Raw genomic sequence first — 16,762 nt, 5'->3', positions numbered from 1 at the left:
CCACCGATCGCCGTGATTCACTGTGAATCACGGGGATCGGGAAGTTGTGAATCCCCCCCCCCGGAGCATTGCAGGCTTGCCTCAATGAAGAGGCAGCCTGGAATGCCCCTCACCCGATTTGCATCGAGTTCGGGGGGGGGGTTGACAGACCAGTGATTTCAGTCACTGGTCTGTCGTTTAACCCACCGATCGCCGTGATTCACTGTGAATCACGGCGATCGGGAGGTTATGAATCCCCCCCCCTGAGCATTGCAGGCTTGCCTCAATGAAGAGGCAGCCTGGAATGCCCCTCACCCGATTTGCATCGGGTTCGGGGGGGGGGGGGTTGACAGACCAGTGATTTCAGTCACTGGTCTGTCGTTTAACCCACCGATCGCCGTGATTCACGGTGAATCACAGCGATCGGGAGGTTGTGAAGCCCCCCCCCTGAGCATTGCAGGCTTGCCTCAATGAAGAGGCAGCCTGGAATGCCCCTCACCCGATTTGCATCGGGTTCGGGGGGGGGGGGGTTGACAGACCAGTGATTTCAGTCACTGGTCTGTCGTTTAACCCACCGATCGCCGTGATTCACTATGAATCACGGCGATCGGGAGGTTGTGAAGCCCCCCCCTGAGCATTGCAGGCTTGCCTCAATGAAGAGGCAGCCTGGAATGCCCCTCACCCGATTTGCATCGGGTTCGGGGGGGGGTTGACAGACCAGTGATTTCAGTCACTGGTCTGTCGTTTAACCCACCGATCGCCGTGATTCACGGTGAATCACAGCGATCGGGAGGTTGTGAAGCCCCCTCTGGGGCATTGCAGGCATGCCTCAATGTAGAAGCAGCCTGGAATGCCTCTTACCCGATTTGAATCGGGCTCGGGGGGCGTGTTTAACAGACCGGTGATTTGCATCGCCGGTCTGTTGTTTCAACCGCCGATCTCCGTGAATTGCGGAGATCGGAAGGTTGCAAAACCTTTTTTTTTTGTTTGCCTGGATAGCCTCACTTGTGAGGCTTCCAGGAAAACCGCGATGCCGCCGATCGCGGCGAAAACGCCGCGGTAAACGGCAAATAACGTTACCACGTACATGTACGGGCATTGTCGTTATCGCGTTGCACGGCAACCCCGTACATGTACGTGGATTGTCGTTAAGGGGTTAAATGACAGTATATTACCAAAAGATGATTCCAAAAAGCATTGCATTAAATTATCATATATTTTTTAGGTTTTAACCATATTTATCTCCTACATGTTTTACATTAGGATGAGTACATTTAATACAAATTCAACTCTGCCACGCTAGGTGTCAGGCACAAATCTCTGGAGCAGAGACTGGAGTAGTCTGTCAAATCAGTGGAACTCCAAAGGCCATGGAGGAGGTTGTCTCCTTCCAACTGTTTCCCCTGCAGGTTGAACCCTAGCAGCCGTGATTATCCTCCCTGATCACAGAGAACCAACTGGTTAGACAAACGAGTAGCCAGGCAAATTATAGTCAAGAGAGCAGAAAGCAGGCCAACAATAAACAAACCAAGGTAAAGACAGGAGATATCAGGATATTCTAAGGCCAAGCTGAGGTCAGGATACCGGAGAGTAGAATAGTCAAAAGCTAGCCAGGTCAGCAACAATCAGATCACAACAATAAACAGGAACACCAGGGCCATCTCAGGGCATATACATCCCTGCTGAAAGTTTAAATAGCCAATCCTAATAACTGTATAATTTGCTGGTCTTTCGTTAGCGAGGTAAATATACAGTTAAATAAAATCTATATCACTTTATATACAATAAAATAAGATATATCACTTTATGTTGGCAAATAAGTCTGATTTTGACTGTGTACTCCTGTGAAAATCCTCATGACTGCGTTTAATATTCATATGCATTTCCTTAACTCCCAAATGTGTGCTGTGCCTGGTAATGCCCACGTGTTATATATAATGTATATACACCCCATATGTATTTTCTTGTCAATGATATGGCATTTTGTGTGTATCATTCAATTGATGGTTTCTCTGTTTGAACAATTCTTTGCAGATACTTTTGTGTTTCCTGTTTCAAGATGTATTTGTTTCTGAAAGCATGAGATAGGAGTTAATATGGAATCACACAGAAGGAACAGCACTAAGGGGGACTTGCAAAACCTGGGAAATGTGACAATGTGTCATAATCACATGAAGCAAAAACTTAATGACTTACCATATGGCAATACAAAAAAAATCTCTCTTTATTAATGCAGATAACTATAAGGCATCCTAAAATTGCCTAAAAGACATTCTAAAATCACAGACGTACACAGCATAGTACCCAATAGCCACCTAATGATTGTAAGCTTGAGAGCAGGGCTCTCTCCACCTAATGTATCGGTTTGTCTTAGTCTGTCAGTTCTAGTCTTGTCATACCCCTTGAATTTATAGTTAGCAATAATATATTAGATTTACGCAATTTATTATGCAAACATATTTTCCACTGTTTGTATACAAATTATTATGACCTGTAGGGCTTCGGAACACTATAATACATCAACATTCTAAGGTTAAAAGTCATGAAAGTGAAAAGGGGGATTTTGGTCCTAAATAGGCACCCTTGGGCTATATGCATTTGAGTTACATAACAGAAAGGATAAGTCAGAGCACTTTTTTCCACATTACTGGTTTTATTTTCAAATAATCTGTTACTTACTGTATGTCAGCTAGCATACTATGTAACAGATATTGTAGAACTAAGAATTAACTTAGTTCTTCAGGGACAACAAGACCTCAGCTTTCCATGATGTAGGGAGTAGATCCACAGCTTTGTCATGACTGCATTGGATGATTGACTCCTCGTTGCCAGTGTACAGAACATCATCCATCCATATTCAGTCCAAATTAAGTCCTACAAATAAAGTATTAAGTATTGTTTCTAATTCTATTTCAAATTCTGTTATTGCAGTTGTCACAGTTTTGTTCTTCTTTTGTTCCGTTAATTAAACAAGTGCAATGGACAAATACTTTGAATATTTAATAATAAGGCTAGCTATAGTTTGCCATGCTTAGCTCTTTGAAGGAACTCTGTTTGGTGATTCAATACGTAATTAAAAAAACACATTGATGCAATTTAAAATTTTACTTTAAAGGGAAAAAATGCTGTCTTCAAAAGTAATTGTAGTTTTACAGCTCATGACAGTAAATGTATTTTATTTAAATTTATTCATAATTATAACCCTATACGGAGAGGTTTAATCAATCTTGCTTCAATGGAACAGGTTACTGTCCCATGCAATCCCTTCAATGAAAATGCCAATTAAAGTATTTTGTAAGTACTTTAATAAACATTATTTAACTTGTTTCTAAAAACAAATACATATATGCACATAAGTTAAGAGAAACTGCAGCTCTAGAGCTGCACACACCATCCACTCTCTGGTCCAGGAGTGGATGAGGAGTGATCTTGTTAGACCCTCTGGAAGTTTGCATTTGCAAGGGCCTACAAGTCTATCATAGGCATTGAAGTGCATAATGTTATCATATCTAACTTCAAAAGAGCATTCTGTATCTCAAATACATATTCTTTATTTGACATTTAACTCCCACCAGAAGAGGTAAAGGGAGGAATAAAGTGAGACAAAGTCTAAACAAACGTCTATAAAAAAAAGTATGCATGCACCAATTTTTATTGAGAACAATACACTGCAGTTCTTGAAAAATGGACTTCAATGAGAATTGTTAACATTGTTAACATTGTTAATATTGGCTGGAGTCTTCCTTTAGTGAATACCTTTTTCTAATTCTATAAGCATATTTGTAAATTCAGTTGCTTAATTTTATTGTTTTTATGAATAACAATTAAATTGCCTATTGAGCATGAATGCCCTTGCGTAATAATACTTTCAAAACAACTTGCATATTTACTAATATACTAGCTGCATTACATTTTAAATGTGCATACTCACACCCCTATGCAACCAGAAGGCATATTATAATCCAGTCATCTGGCACAAATTGTATTTTTTTGTTTATTTTTGATGGCCCTGTTCCCTGGGCTAAAGATGAGGACCCAAGGTGATTGCAGATTTAACTCTTCTCATTCCACTGAGCATGGTATGGGGGTTGAGGAAAATGTATAGGGTGGGCTCTATATTGCCCCAAGGAGGGCACTCATTGCCCCAGTTAAGATAGAGTTTAGTTAATATTCATACTTGCAAACTTTTCAGAGGAGGTTATGCAGTATATAGTGGCTTAGTATATAGTGATGGGAGTTGTGCTGTACCATTGTCAATGTCTGGCTCAGTATATAGTGATGGGAGTTATGGTGTACCACAATCAGTGCATGGCTCAGTATATAGTGATGGGAGTTATGGTGTACCACAGTCAATGTCTGTCTCGGCATATAGTGATGAGAGTTATGCTGTACCATGACCAGTATCTGTCTCAGTATATAGTGATGGGATTTACGCTGTGCCATAGTCAATGTCTGGCTCAGTATGTAGTGAAGGGAGTTATGCTGTTCCAACATTAAAGACTGACACAGTATTTAGTGATGGGAGTTATACTGTACCACCATCAATGACTGGCACAGTATATAGTGATGTAATCTATGCTATACCACCATCAATGTCGGCCTCGGTATACAGTGAACATGAATATAGCTTTAATGAAGTCATTGATAATTTGCAATTATGGAGGCTCAAAGGCAGAGTATGTAAACCCATTTACCTTTGGATGCTTTGGACCTGTATTTTGGGTGTTTTTGTTATTTTAGGTAACAGTATTATATATTCAATAAGTGTTATTTATTTAATTTTAATGTATAAAATACATTTTTAATTTTAAAGTGTGTAGAGAAGTGCCACATATAGGATCTGCCTGGGTGCCAAATCTTCTATGTACACCCCTGCCATCATCTTTTTCCTTTAAATACAGTTCTCCCGGGGGGCAGTCCGTCCAAACGCTATTACACCAATCCCACTGTGATAGCCCATTTGTTATTTTGGCCGCATTCCTGTTTTCATGTATTGTACCACATCACTATATCTTATACCATCAGTCAAAGGAGTATATTCACAGACCTTCCTAAGGATTAAGGGCTCATGGACATGCTCTGTTCAGATTCCCCTTACTCCCTCCCTGGTGCCTGACAGGGACCTAGCCGCAAATCCATTAACTGTGCTGCAGCTAGGAATGACTCACTACGGACATCCGTTGTTCCACCACTTTTCTCTTTTGTGGTTATAATGTGCTCTTGGTTACTGAGGAGGAGCTCATTTGGGAACCTTGGTTTTAGAAATAAGCATTAAACAGAATAATTTAGAAACAAAGAGTTTAAAGTGCATGGCTTCCTACCTGTCTTCAAATTCTAGATTTGTATGTTTCCATTTTCATTAACATAAAACATAGTCAAGTATTGTGTTGTGTTACTCACCTTGCTCCTTTTTCACCCTTTTGTCCTTTTAATCCTTTAAAAACATGTATTTTAGTAAACACACACTACTCATGTATTAAAGGCATAACAAGCATATGGATTTATAGACTGGCTCAAAAAACTTTCTAAAATAAACCTCTCTCCTTCCCAAATGTTCAGTTTCCTCAATAAAAATACCTAGAGCTGGGCTAGCCACCAATTAATGCCCCAGTTTCTGTTGAACTATTATGATTCTGAGCTAACATCTGAGGATTATTGCTGAACTATAACTAAATAAGCAGTATAAGATTCACGTAACTCATAATAGAAAATAGCCAAATGTTAATTATTTGTTTCTTACATGACTTGCAAATGTATAATTTGGCAACACAAATAAAGATATATTTCCAAGATATCCCATTGTAATTTAAGGCCCTGTGTCTACAACTGCACTGTCCCATATCTCTTAACGTTTCAAAGGGCCAAAGACTTTTTGCTTTGGAGAAGCTACACTTAACTCACCAGCCATTCCAGGAGATCCTCTTGTTCCTGGAATCCCTGTCGCTCCCTTTTGTCCTTTTAATCCAGACATACCTGAAATATTAAAATAACAGTTCATATTTTGTGGTTCCAAATATGTTTGACAGAATACAGACATTTAGGCGTGACAGGCAACACTATCTAAATGTCAAGCGAATCTACTACAAAGCTTCAGTTTTACTTAACATACATGTTCATCATATTAATGTTAAATAAACATATACATACATACATACAATAATGACAACATTCAGCCCAGAGGCAGAGATCAGCCTAACTTCCAGTAATACATAAAGACAAAACATATTTTCAACTTATAACAGAGGTTGAAAAAAAAAATCTCAGGGGTTCTGTGGACCTCAAGTTACTTCTGCTGGTAGACTTTTCCATATAGTCGCCATCCACTCAGTAAAGTAAACATTCCTTTACATTCAGTAAAAGTACAAATCTCAGTGGTCCTGTTGCCATCAAAATTATTCTGCTGGAAGGTTGCTCCCCATAACCACTACCCCAGTAAAGTAAATCTTCCTTACATTAAAACATACTTTATTACACTCTTGGGAGGCTGTTGCACAGATCCACTACCCCCTCAGTAAAGTAAGTTTTCCATCCATGTGGACCTCAAGCTTATTTTGCTGGGAAACTGTTCTATATAACCACCCCCTCAGTAATGTAAGTCTTCTTTTCATTAATTAATACTTTTTTTTATACATAAAATGTATTTTAGACATTTTTATAAAAAGAGATTTATATTTTTGGTCAACAAATTTTGTTCCCAGAAAAAAAAAGCCCCCAGAATTTTGTTAGAACCAAAAGAGCAGAAAACAGAATTCCTTATCCAAAAAGGTTAGCCAAAAACAAAACAAAAATTTGTCTGAAATTATTTTTGGGCCTCTTGCACAAGTCCAGTAACTGTGAGAGTGTAAGAGTTTCTCTTTAAAGGATCTCACTGTTTTCATCTGTATATTATTTAGCACACAGAAAATGCAATGTTTTGAAAAAAAAGATCTGCTTTAAGCATTGGTTTTTTTTGTGGGATGGAAGTTGATCTTAGCTGTATCTTCTCTGTGCTATGTTGTTTTCTTTTAGCCATACTACATACTACAGCAATTTTTTTGCTGATTTCTGGTGGGATAGAGAAGCCACAAGGAATCACTTGATTTTCCAATTTAAACCTCATTTGGTGCTTAGGATAATTAAAAATGTACTGTTTGCAATTAAACTCCCCTGGATCAACCAAAAATAGGAAATGATGATTGTAGATTCCAGTTTTCAAGGGAAAGGTAGGTTATATACATTTTCAGAGATATCTGACAGCTCTGGGTGTTATGATTTATATTCTGTTTATGATTTCTAAGCCCATATTCACTCAGTTGTAACACTTCTATTTGAAAGTAAAAGAATAGTAAAAGCACAAGATACAAAGTTTATTTATTTACTTTTGTGGGTGGGTAAAATGAGTTACAACTAGAGAAAAGAGACTGGAGATGTAATAGAAACATTTAAATACATACAAAATTGTTATATTTAACAAATTATAAAGGGAAGGTTATTTCAAGGGAAGAGAAATGTTGGAACAAAAAGCCATAGTCTAAAACTAGAGGGCCAGAGGTACAGAGGTTTTGATGTGATGTAAGGAAGTTTTACTTTACTGAGAGGGAGGCAGTTAAGTAGAATAGCCTTCCAGACCTAAAGCTGCAGGAGTAGTAAGTAGGTGCAGGAGGGAGGAGATATGTATCTTTGAATGCTTGTATGTTTGAATGCATGTAAGCATGAATGTGTATATAAACATGAATGAATTTAAAATGTGCGTGTGAGCATGAATGTCTCTGTACAAGTGGATCTGCAGGAGTGGAGACAGAGACAAGGTAAAGGTAAGGAAACATTGTAAGAGTGTCAAAAAGCATGAAGCATATGTGGTGATACACAATAACTTCCATCAGTGATAGTTATTGTGTGCCACCATCAGTGCTTGGCTCAGCATAAAGTGCACCTTAACTCCTATCACTATATACTAAGCCAGGTACTGATTGTGGTACCATCAATGTCTAGCACCGTATATAGTGATGGCAGTTATGCTGTACCTCCTTCAATATCTTGCACAATATAAATTGATAGCAGTTGAGCTATTCCCCCTTCAATGTCTGGCACAATATATAGTGATGGCAGTTATGCCGTACCACCGTTAATGTTTGGCTCAGTGTAAAGTGATGGCAGTTATGCTGTACCACCTTCATTGTCTGACACAGTATATAGTGATTACAGTTATGCTGTACCACCTTCAATGTCTGGCTCAGTATATAGTGAGGACAATTATGCTGTACCACTGTCAATGTCTGGCTCAGTGTAAAGTGGTGGTAGCTATGCTGTACCACCTTCAATGTCTAACAGAGTATATAGTGATTACAGTTATGCTGTACCACCTTCAATGTCTGGCTCAGTATATAGTGAGGACAATTATGCTGTACCACTGTCAATGTCTGGCTCAGTGTAAAGTGATGGTAGTTCTGCTGTACCACCGACAATGTCTGGCTCAGTATTTAGTGATGGCAGTTATGCTGTACCACCGTCAATGTCTGTCACAGTATATAGTGATGGCAGTTATGTCTTAGTAACTATATTAACTTTTATATTTTTCAGATTGATTTTCTGTATATAATTATGATCAAAATTATTTTAATTGCTCCTCATATTATTTAATATTAATTATAAGTATATTAAAACTTGTTTACATTGTTTAAAAGTTATCTTTTTTATAACTACAAATACTGAAAAATAGATATGGGGGGTGAAACCACAAAGGAAGGGCTTTACCATGATAGAGTGTGGCTAAGGAAAGGGAATTATCAGAGGGGGCCCATGACTTTTGGTTGCCCGGGGGCCCTTGATGGTCTCAGTCTACCCCTGGGTAGAGGCTAACACAGTAAGGAAATTTAAACATGCATTGGATAGGCACATGGCTGTCCTAAATATAAAGAAAGACAGGCAAAGTAGATGGTAATTATCTGCTGGCAAATTATATTTTCTATGTTATATGTACATAATAAAATATTAATTTCAGAATTGGTGTATGACTATGTATATATTTATATTTATCAAAACATATTTTGTATTTAGTGAAACATATCTTATGAAGAACCAATGCCTCCAGAATATACATGTTTTATAAATGTAAAACTGGAAACAATGTTTACAAAGATAAATAACAATCTAGTTTACAAATTGCTCAAAACAATATATCATTTACGAGAAATAACTGTGACTAGTGAGAACCAAAACAATTTTACCACCTATTGGCTCATGGAATTAAACTGAATATTCACCAACTTTCTTTCAGCCTTTTCCTTTGAACTTCGAGGTCTAAGCTGTATGTATGGTATTAAATCATAGATAAAAGTCTTTGTCAAATTAGTCTTGTCAGAATAAATCCACAAAAGCATACATGATTCTGATGTGATAATACTCCAAACAAAAAGCTTATAGAATTCATTAGTGTGGAAATTTGCATATAACTGTGAATAAGCTAGCGTGTATTAGATTTCTTTCTTTGTGTAGGAAAGGTCTACATTTCAATAGAACATGGAAAGTTTCAATAATATCAAATATATGGGAGATTTATTCACTCCAAAACCTACAAGTCACTCTGAACAAGAATGTTTATCTTTCAAAACATATTTGGAGTACTTTACAGTGCAAAGTGTTATATTTTTCAGATCCATAACAGCACAGAATATCAAAGTTCATTTACTCTTACACCTTTGGAACAGATCATCAAAACTGATTTTTTGTAACTTTTACTAGAAGGGAGAATATTTCAAAGCAAAGCAAAAAATATTTATCATGATATCTAACACATGCCAAAAACAAGATTATATATGACAAAGAAGAAAAGGATCATACTCAACTGTTCCAAGTGTCATAGAAAAAAAAATAGTACCTCACAAATAAAGAAAATATGCAGCGCTATGTACCTCTTGGTCCTTGGGGTCCTTGCTCACCAGTGTCTCCTTTTGCACCTTTCTCACCCCTTTCTCCTTGTGGTCCAGGTGGGCCTACAATAATTGACAGAAGTAATGTATATTACATTTTTTTATATAGCGCCGGCAGATTTCATAGCGCTGTTACAATGAATAAGACAATTTAAAAATAGAAAAGTTAAATATACTGGTACAGAAGGCAAAAGAGGGCCCTGCACTTGCAATTTGTTTGGTAGTTGTGGAGGAAAAGAGACAGTAGTTGATAATATATATTGCATTTATGAAAGGTTTAATGAACATAAATACAGTGCCACCACACTTAAATTATCTGATTATTAATCATATAAAACATTCAGATATACATTTGTGATATTTGTTATGTGTTGTGTAGGTTATACAGATAAATATGTCATCTATACAAACTATACCACATCATCTTCCTGTGTGTGGTGATACTTTCACTTAATAATAAACAGATGCTGAGCCACCTTTCCCAGAAATATTTGTCTTATTCATATTTTTTTTTATACAGATCATGCGTTCCGAAAGCAGAAACTGCATAAAAAAAAACGAAACGGCTTCTTAAAATGTTTATGTTGTTTTATGTGACAATCAGAATTATTTAAACACAGTTAAAATTTTGTCAAACAGCAACTTCAAATACAAATAATCTGTAGGCTCTGAAATAATACTCACCTTGAATTAACGTTAAATTCTGCAATGTAATAGAATGCTCCCAGTCTTTTAATCTGAGGTCATTAGAAATTACGTTTAACTTTTGCACTTCCTCTTTCATTTCCTTATCCAGACTGACACACTGTTCTTTCACATACGAAATTTCTGTTGATGCGTTGTAGAAGCGTGCTTTTAGTTGTGCAATTCCCTACAAAAACATCAGTCGCTTCATTATATTTCTTGACAATTATGAATAAATCATTGCTATGCATTTACATTTAACATTATGTCAGTAATAGTGCACAGTATTAAACAAAGCATTAACTTTGTGATTTATTAGTATGAGAAATCTACTATCAATATAATTAGATGAAAGCACCCCAGTTAAGTGTAATGGGAATAGTTAAATATATTGGCCGTAATATACGTCTTCCCTGCTAATAGGGTTTACCCTTAAACTTGTACATCAAATTGTGTAAATGTGTTAAAATTCATATTTTGGCATCAGACTAGCCAGAGATGTGGGGAGAAGTATGGCTTATATTTAGAAAAATAAGCTATGCCACATCACATAATTAGAGGACACTGATAGGTCAAAGGCTTTGTTGATATAGCAGCGTATTTACACATCTTAACTTTCTAATTACATAATGGCACACTGATAATGTGCGGTTTTTTATATATCATTTGACAAGTGACAAGCCCACAAAATTATTTTCAAAAAATATCAGATAAGTTTACACAGATTTAAGAAGAAAATGTTTTTAGGGTACTTCAAATTACCTTCTGTAATATATAAATATTTTCTGCAAATGACGTATTGATATTTTCTAGTTTGATTTGAAAATCACTCATTGTTGTTCTTAAGTGTTCCGCCGCTTGTTGCATTTCTGTGATAATCATGTCACGATCTTCATTACGCAATAAACTCTGATTTAACATTTGATTTAACATTTGCAAACTGGTTGACTTTATAGACAGCTCATATTTAAAATCTGAAAGGTTTTGCGCAAACTGAGTTAGCATAATGGAATAATCAGGAATCATCTGTTCATTTGGTTGTTTCATCTTGCTGTCCTCCTGACTGCTTCCTTTTCCATGGATAGGTGTTTGAGCTGCCAAAATAAAACAGGCACAATATAGTAGAGTACAAAAATACATTTCCTCATATTATTAATGTACTTACCTTGGACAGCACCCCCAACCTGCCCCACTGCTAAGATCTGGAATATGATCCCTTTTATTGCATGCTATGAAGGCTTCCATTGTGTAAATGGACCAGTTGAGGAGATCAGAAATTGAACAACAGCACCCCATGAGCATGATCATAGAAAAGGGCGATGGCGTTCTAGGCCTAGGCAGCCTGGGCTATTATACATCTTGTTACAGATTGTGAAAGATGCAATGTAAAAGTCACATCAGAAGTATTTTGTCCTCGGGGTTGTCCCGACCAATTTTGATGAAATACATTTTTTTTCCAAAAACATGCTGATCACACAGACTTCAAACTTTGCTGACATGAAAACAATTCCAAGAAATTTATCTATGCGCAAAACAACTCTAAAAAGAACACACTATCTGAATTTACAGGAAAGCATCTGCCTGTAACTACTTTATCCTAAAGCATACTTTTCATTCACAACAACATATTCCACAAAATCAAGGATGTTTTTATTCTCAAAATAAATTGTTATTAACCCTTCCTTGATAGCACCAAGTTTGGTTACAACCATACCTGGGAACTTTCTTACTAAGGTGTAGTGACTCATCACTAACCAACTAACCAACTAACTGCAATACCTGTCCTGATGGTGACCTGGCCTTATCATTATTTAAAGATACATTTAGAACATGAATTCAAACATGGATACTACATACTGGCAGCAAAAGCACTAATACAGAATATCATCAGATCAATATTGAGTATGAATGAGTCAGCTCCATACCCTGTGAGCCCAAGACATAATGCCGCCAGGGGTCATTATCTACCCTTCCCTCCCTCCCTATTATCTACCCTTCCCTCCCTCCCTCCCTATTATCTACCCCCCCACCCCCCCCTTTGCACTTACCTTTCAGCAGTCCAGCGGCGAGTCGCCCTGCTCTGCCACGGTGTGTGCTGCTTTACTGCTGAGCGCCGGAAATGACGTCATTACTCAGCATTACAAGCCGGCACCGAGACCGAGCTAGAGGGCTCGCAGAGGAGAGAGAGGGGCGCCGAGCGGGTAAGCGGAAACCACTCGGCGCCCCTCTCTCTCCTCTGCTTAAAAAAAAAAAAAAAAAAAAAGGCGCTTGGGGCAGCAAAGTCTGGGGCAATTGCCCCACTCTGCTCCATTGTAGGCCCGGCCCTGCTCCTGAGCCTTGGCAAACAGGTTTGTGAGAAGTTAATTGCTGTGAAGAAGTGCTATTCCAGTTTCATTTGTTGTATTTCTCATATGCCCTGTGTTTGCTTGTGTGGTATGGAGAGCACAGTCTTAGGTTTTAAAAAAAGAGGGGTCTCAGGTTGATTTTCCTATTTAATTAATCATCTGTGTTTGTCCCAGTTGGCTTGTGGGACTGTTTCCTCTTGTTTAACAGACTCCTGAGCCTTGATGAATCTTATAGGTTTCAACACCGATACACATTTTTAAATTTTTATTAAGTTCAGTAAATTTCAGTAATAGCGACCAATTTATTTGAACAATACATTTTTTTGCAAACAAATTCATTTTATGTTTAGATTTTACTTTTATTTAAAAAAGAAGATACATTATTGTGTATGCACTAAATAATCATATCTTATTTTATAACATCAACTTACCATTTAAACCAACATAAACCAGAAGGAAGCTTAGAACAATTATATATAGTATGACAAGCGCTGCAACAGTGTATTTCAACTTCTGCTGAATTCTTGTTAAAGATTTGCCTATAAATGTATTAATGGACAGAAAAAAAGAATTACCAATGAGAAATGTTGATTTTGATCCTTACAGAATCAGAAAGACAGGTTCATGCCAAAGGAATGTGTGACACATATATTAGCGCTTTACAGATTAAAGATACATTAATGCCACATGTCCTTCTTTAGCAGGTACAGTACCCTATCTTCCTCTAATGTACATCTGTTCCTATTGTCTCAAAATGTTGGGTATATAGTTTATCGCAGTGTTTTACAGCCTTTGAAGCTACATTACAGTTACTTGGTTATATAAATCTTAAAGTTGCAAAGTCACAAGGTGGTGACAGGCCAAATACAACTATGTATATCACATAAAAAAATATAATATATATATATATATATATATATATATATATATATATATATATATATATATATATATATCATAATATAAACAATATGGACAATGTTGGTTCCTTGTTCCTTCCAATATGGCTGGTTGGGTGCTGCTTAGTGCATACTTGTTTGTGCTCCCCCACACTGCTTTTAAAAGTAAAAATACATAAATTGTCAATTATTTCTACCTTGTACAAAGCCACGCTTTAATGAACAACTTAACTTAAATGTTTTTCAATGTTTTACTATTATATTTACACAGCAGAGTGAGAAGAATTGAGCACTCACAAGAAGAAAGAAGCGATTGATTATCCAACTGTATTGAGTCAGATTGGTCAAGGTGAGATATGCCATCAGAATCGTCAGATTTAGACCACTTTGCCATTAATTAGGCTGTAAAATAAATTGCATATTATATTTATATACATGTTCCTATGCTGCCAATGATATACCGGTATAATAATAAATGTAACCCATAAGTCGGGGGCATACTAAGGCCAGAATATTAAAAAGTGGCTAGAAGCTGCCTGTCTTGTGCAAGGTACTAGGGGCTAGGTACTTCATGATTCTGAAGTTAGCTTATTTAACCAGCTTCTTATTCAGACACTGAAGTTAAATTCTTATTTAGTCAGCCTCTTATGGACAGGCTGAAATTATAACTTCATATTCATATTTTTGTTTTAATCCTTCAATTAGTCACTGAAGTATGTTTTGATATATTTGTTTAACCATTGTAACATGTCTCTCAAAACTAAGAAATAATAATATTATCCAATGTATCCAATTTTTTTTATGCAACTCAGTAATATGGACATTGAATTCTCTAGATTTGGTACCCCTGGTACTAATAAATCTGTTCCAAACAATATTTTGTACTAAGAGATAGCATAAAAACAATGCTTTTTAGGGGATATTCTGAATTAATGACCAAGGTTTTTTATAATGACCTGAGCCAAGCTTAATTAATCACTAAAAGGTGACATCGTGATACCACAGTCAGACCAATGCATCTCAAATGCAAATTCACCTTGGTTGAGTAGTACTAATACTGTTTCCTGCACAAATGGAGCCAAGTTCAACTTTTCACAAGATTGATAGATCATCAACAGAAATATTACTGAGCCTGGGAGATTTTCATAGTTACATAGAAACCTGTTACTTATTCAGAATTTCCCTTGAAACACATCGGTCTGACATTTTGATGATGTCTTTTAGTGGAAAATGTGATTCAAGGTCAGATTTAATTTTATCACTTAGAGGGGTGCCCAGTGTGTAACTGAGCCAAATTAACTTTTATACGGAGAAACCTTTGTTGCTTATTCAGAATTTTCATTGAAATACATTGGTCTGCATTTTGAGGCCATCCAATAATAGACAAATGTTATTATCCTCAGACAAAATGTACTTGTACAGACATCAGTATCAATATTTCTGAGCCATATAAACAACATGATACACATTTGTTTTTTAGGAGGGTGAGATATCACTTTTCAGTGACATCCTGCAGGACTCCAACACATATGAATACAAAGCTGGTTGAATAAAACCCCAACTTCAGTCTGTGAATAAGAAGTTGGCCGAATAAGAAGTCAACTTCTGACCGTGAATAAGAAACTAACTTTAGCATCATGGGATGTTCATTGCCACATGTCTCTGTACATCTCCTAGCATATGGTTGCACTGGAACATAGGACAATGCCCCCATTGGAATATTTTCTGGGTGTTGTGTTGCTATCTTTGGTCAGGAATGGGGCAGCATCCGCCTTACATACATCATTTCTACAACCGAATGTATATAAATATCACAATGCTATGTGCCAAGTTTGCCTTCTTTAGCAGTGAAATTTAGGTAGCATTTCACCTACGGAGTATCTCTATTCTGACATCTGCCAAAGCATTTCTTCGTTTTAACTAGGCTCAGTCATACACCACCAGAATGCTAAGCTGCCTTACAGAATGGGATGCTCTGAGCAAAGGTACGGTCTTAGTAGCTCTTAGTAGCTCTTCAGAGCTCTTTGTAGCTCTTCTCTGCAGAGAAGAAGTTGGGTAGATGACGCTTAACAAAATATTATACCCATCTACAATAGCTGTGGGAACTGTATAAGAATCTAACAAAAATAAAACAAATGAAGGGGAACTTTTAGGTAATCATGGGATTTGGGATAGGCATGATGAGTCACTCTGTTCACATTTGTTATTATAAATTAGGTTGCAACTGAAGTTTTTGAAACATACATGAGAGGACTGGGAAAAACAGGTCCCAGCTACACTGATATGTTAGTTTTAGTGGAAAATAGAAAACCTAGATTGATTTACCTTTTTTTCCAGCTGAATTAGAGAGAAGAATGTAAGAGATGTCCTTCTGGGTAGATCTCTAGATTTTTTTTGTGATGTGTTTTCATTTATAATGGGGAAGTGATTACATAAACAGTTTGATGCAGCAAAATCTTAGAGGTTTCTTTGTAAGCAGTTTCTTTGTTAGCATAGTTATATACTAGAATTACACCAGAGTGTCACATCTTGGGTCTTAAAGCAGAGTGATTTAGAGCAATAAGACTCAAGAACAGCAAGAATCTAGTCAACTACAATTTTATTTACATGGAAACAAAACGAATACCCCAAACAAAATAATAAAATCATAGCTCATAATTGGAAAACTGTGTGGATGAGGGATGCTGCTTATAATCAGGAGGTGGATTTATGGACCGATGCGTCAGGTGCTATTGGTTTCGGTTCAACATGGTTTACTGGTTTGTGGCCTCAGGAATGGACAGGTTTGGGTCTAACCAAAAAAATGACATTGCTTGAACTATTCCCGATAGTGGTGGTGTTGGTGCTGTGGGGTAGTGTTTTGGGGAATTTTTAATTGATTTTTCAATGTGACAATATGAGCGTAGTTCCTGCTATCAATAATCAAAATTGCATTTGGTACTGCAAT

At 37.0% G+C, this 16,762-nt stretch overlaps 1 protein-coding gene and 1 long non-coding RNA gene across 2 annotated transcripts; both read right to left on the bottom strand.

The window, feature by feature from the left end:
• Positions 1–2,612: 2,612 nt before the first annotated feature.
• MSR1 (macrophage scavenger receptor 1) lies at positions 2,613–11,618 on the bottom strand. Its single transcript, XM_053458234.1, has 6 exons — positions 11,334–11,618; positions 10,572–10,758; positions 9,870–9,950; positions 5,881–5,952; positions 5,380–5,413; positions 2,613–2,853 (listed from the first exon to the last, which is right to left on the bottom strand). The coding sequence occupies exons 1-6, from the start codon at positions 11,616–11,618 to the stop codon at positions 2,847–2,849; spliced, it is 666 nt and encodes a 221-aa protein (XP_053314209.1). The 3' UTR covers positions 2,613–2,846.
• A 24-nt stretch (positions 11,619–11,642) lies between these two features.
• Positions 11,643–14,213, bottom strand: LOC128473114 (uncharacterized). Its single transcript, XR_008346248.1, has 3 exons — positions 14,113–14,213; positions 13,348–13,455; positions 11,643–11,665 (listed from the first exon to the last, which is right to left on the bottom strand). It is a non-coding gene; the product is annotated as an uncharacterized LOC128473114 (long non-coding RNA).
• Positions 14,214–16,762: the final 2,549 nt, after the last annotated feature.

This window comes from Spea bombifrons, chromosome 1 (assembly GCF_027358695.1).
Source record: "Spea bombifrons isolate aSpeBom1 chromosome 1, aSpeBom1.2.pri, whole genome shotgun sequence".
Classification (NCBI taxonomy): Eukaryota; Metazoa; Chordata; class Amphibia; order Anura; family Pelobatidae; genus Spea; species Spea bombifrons.
This window is presented reverse-complemented; position numbering and strand designations above follow the sequence as displayed.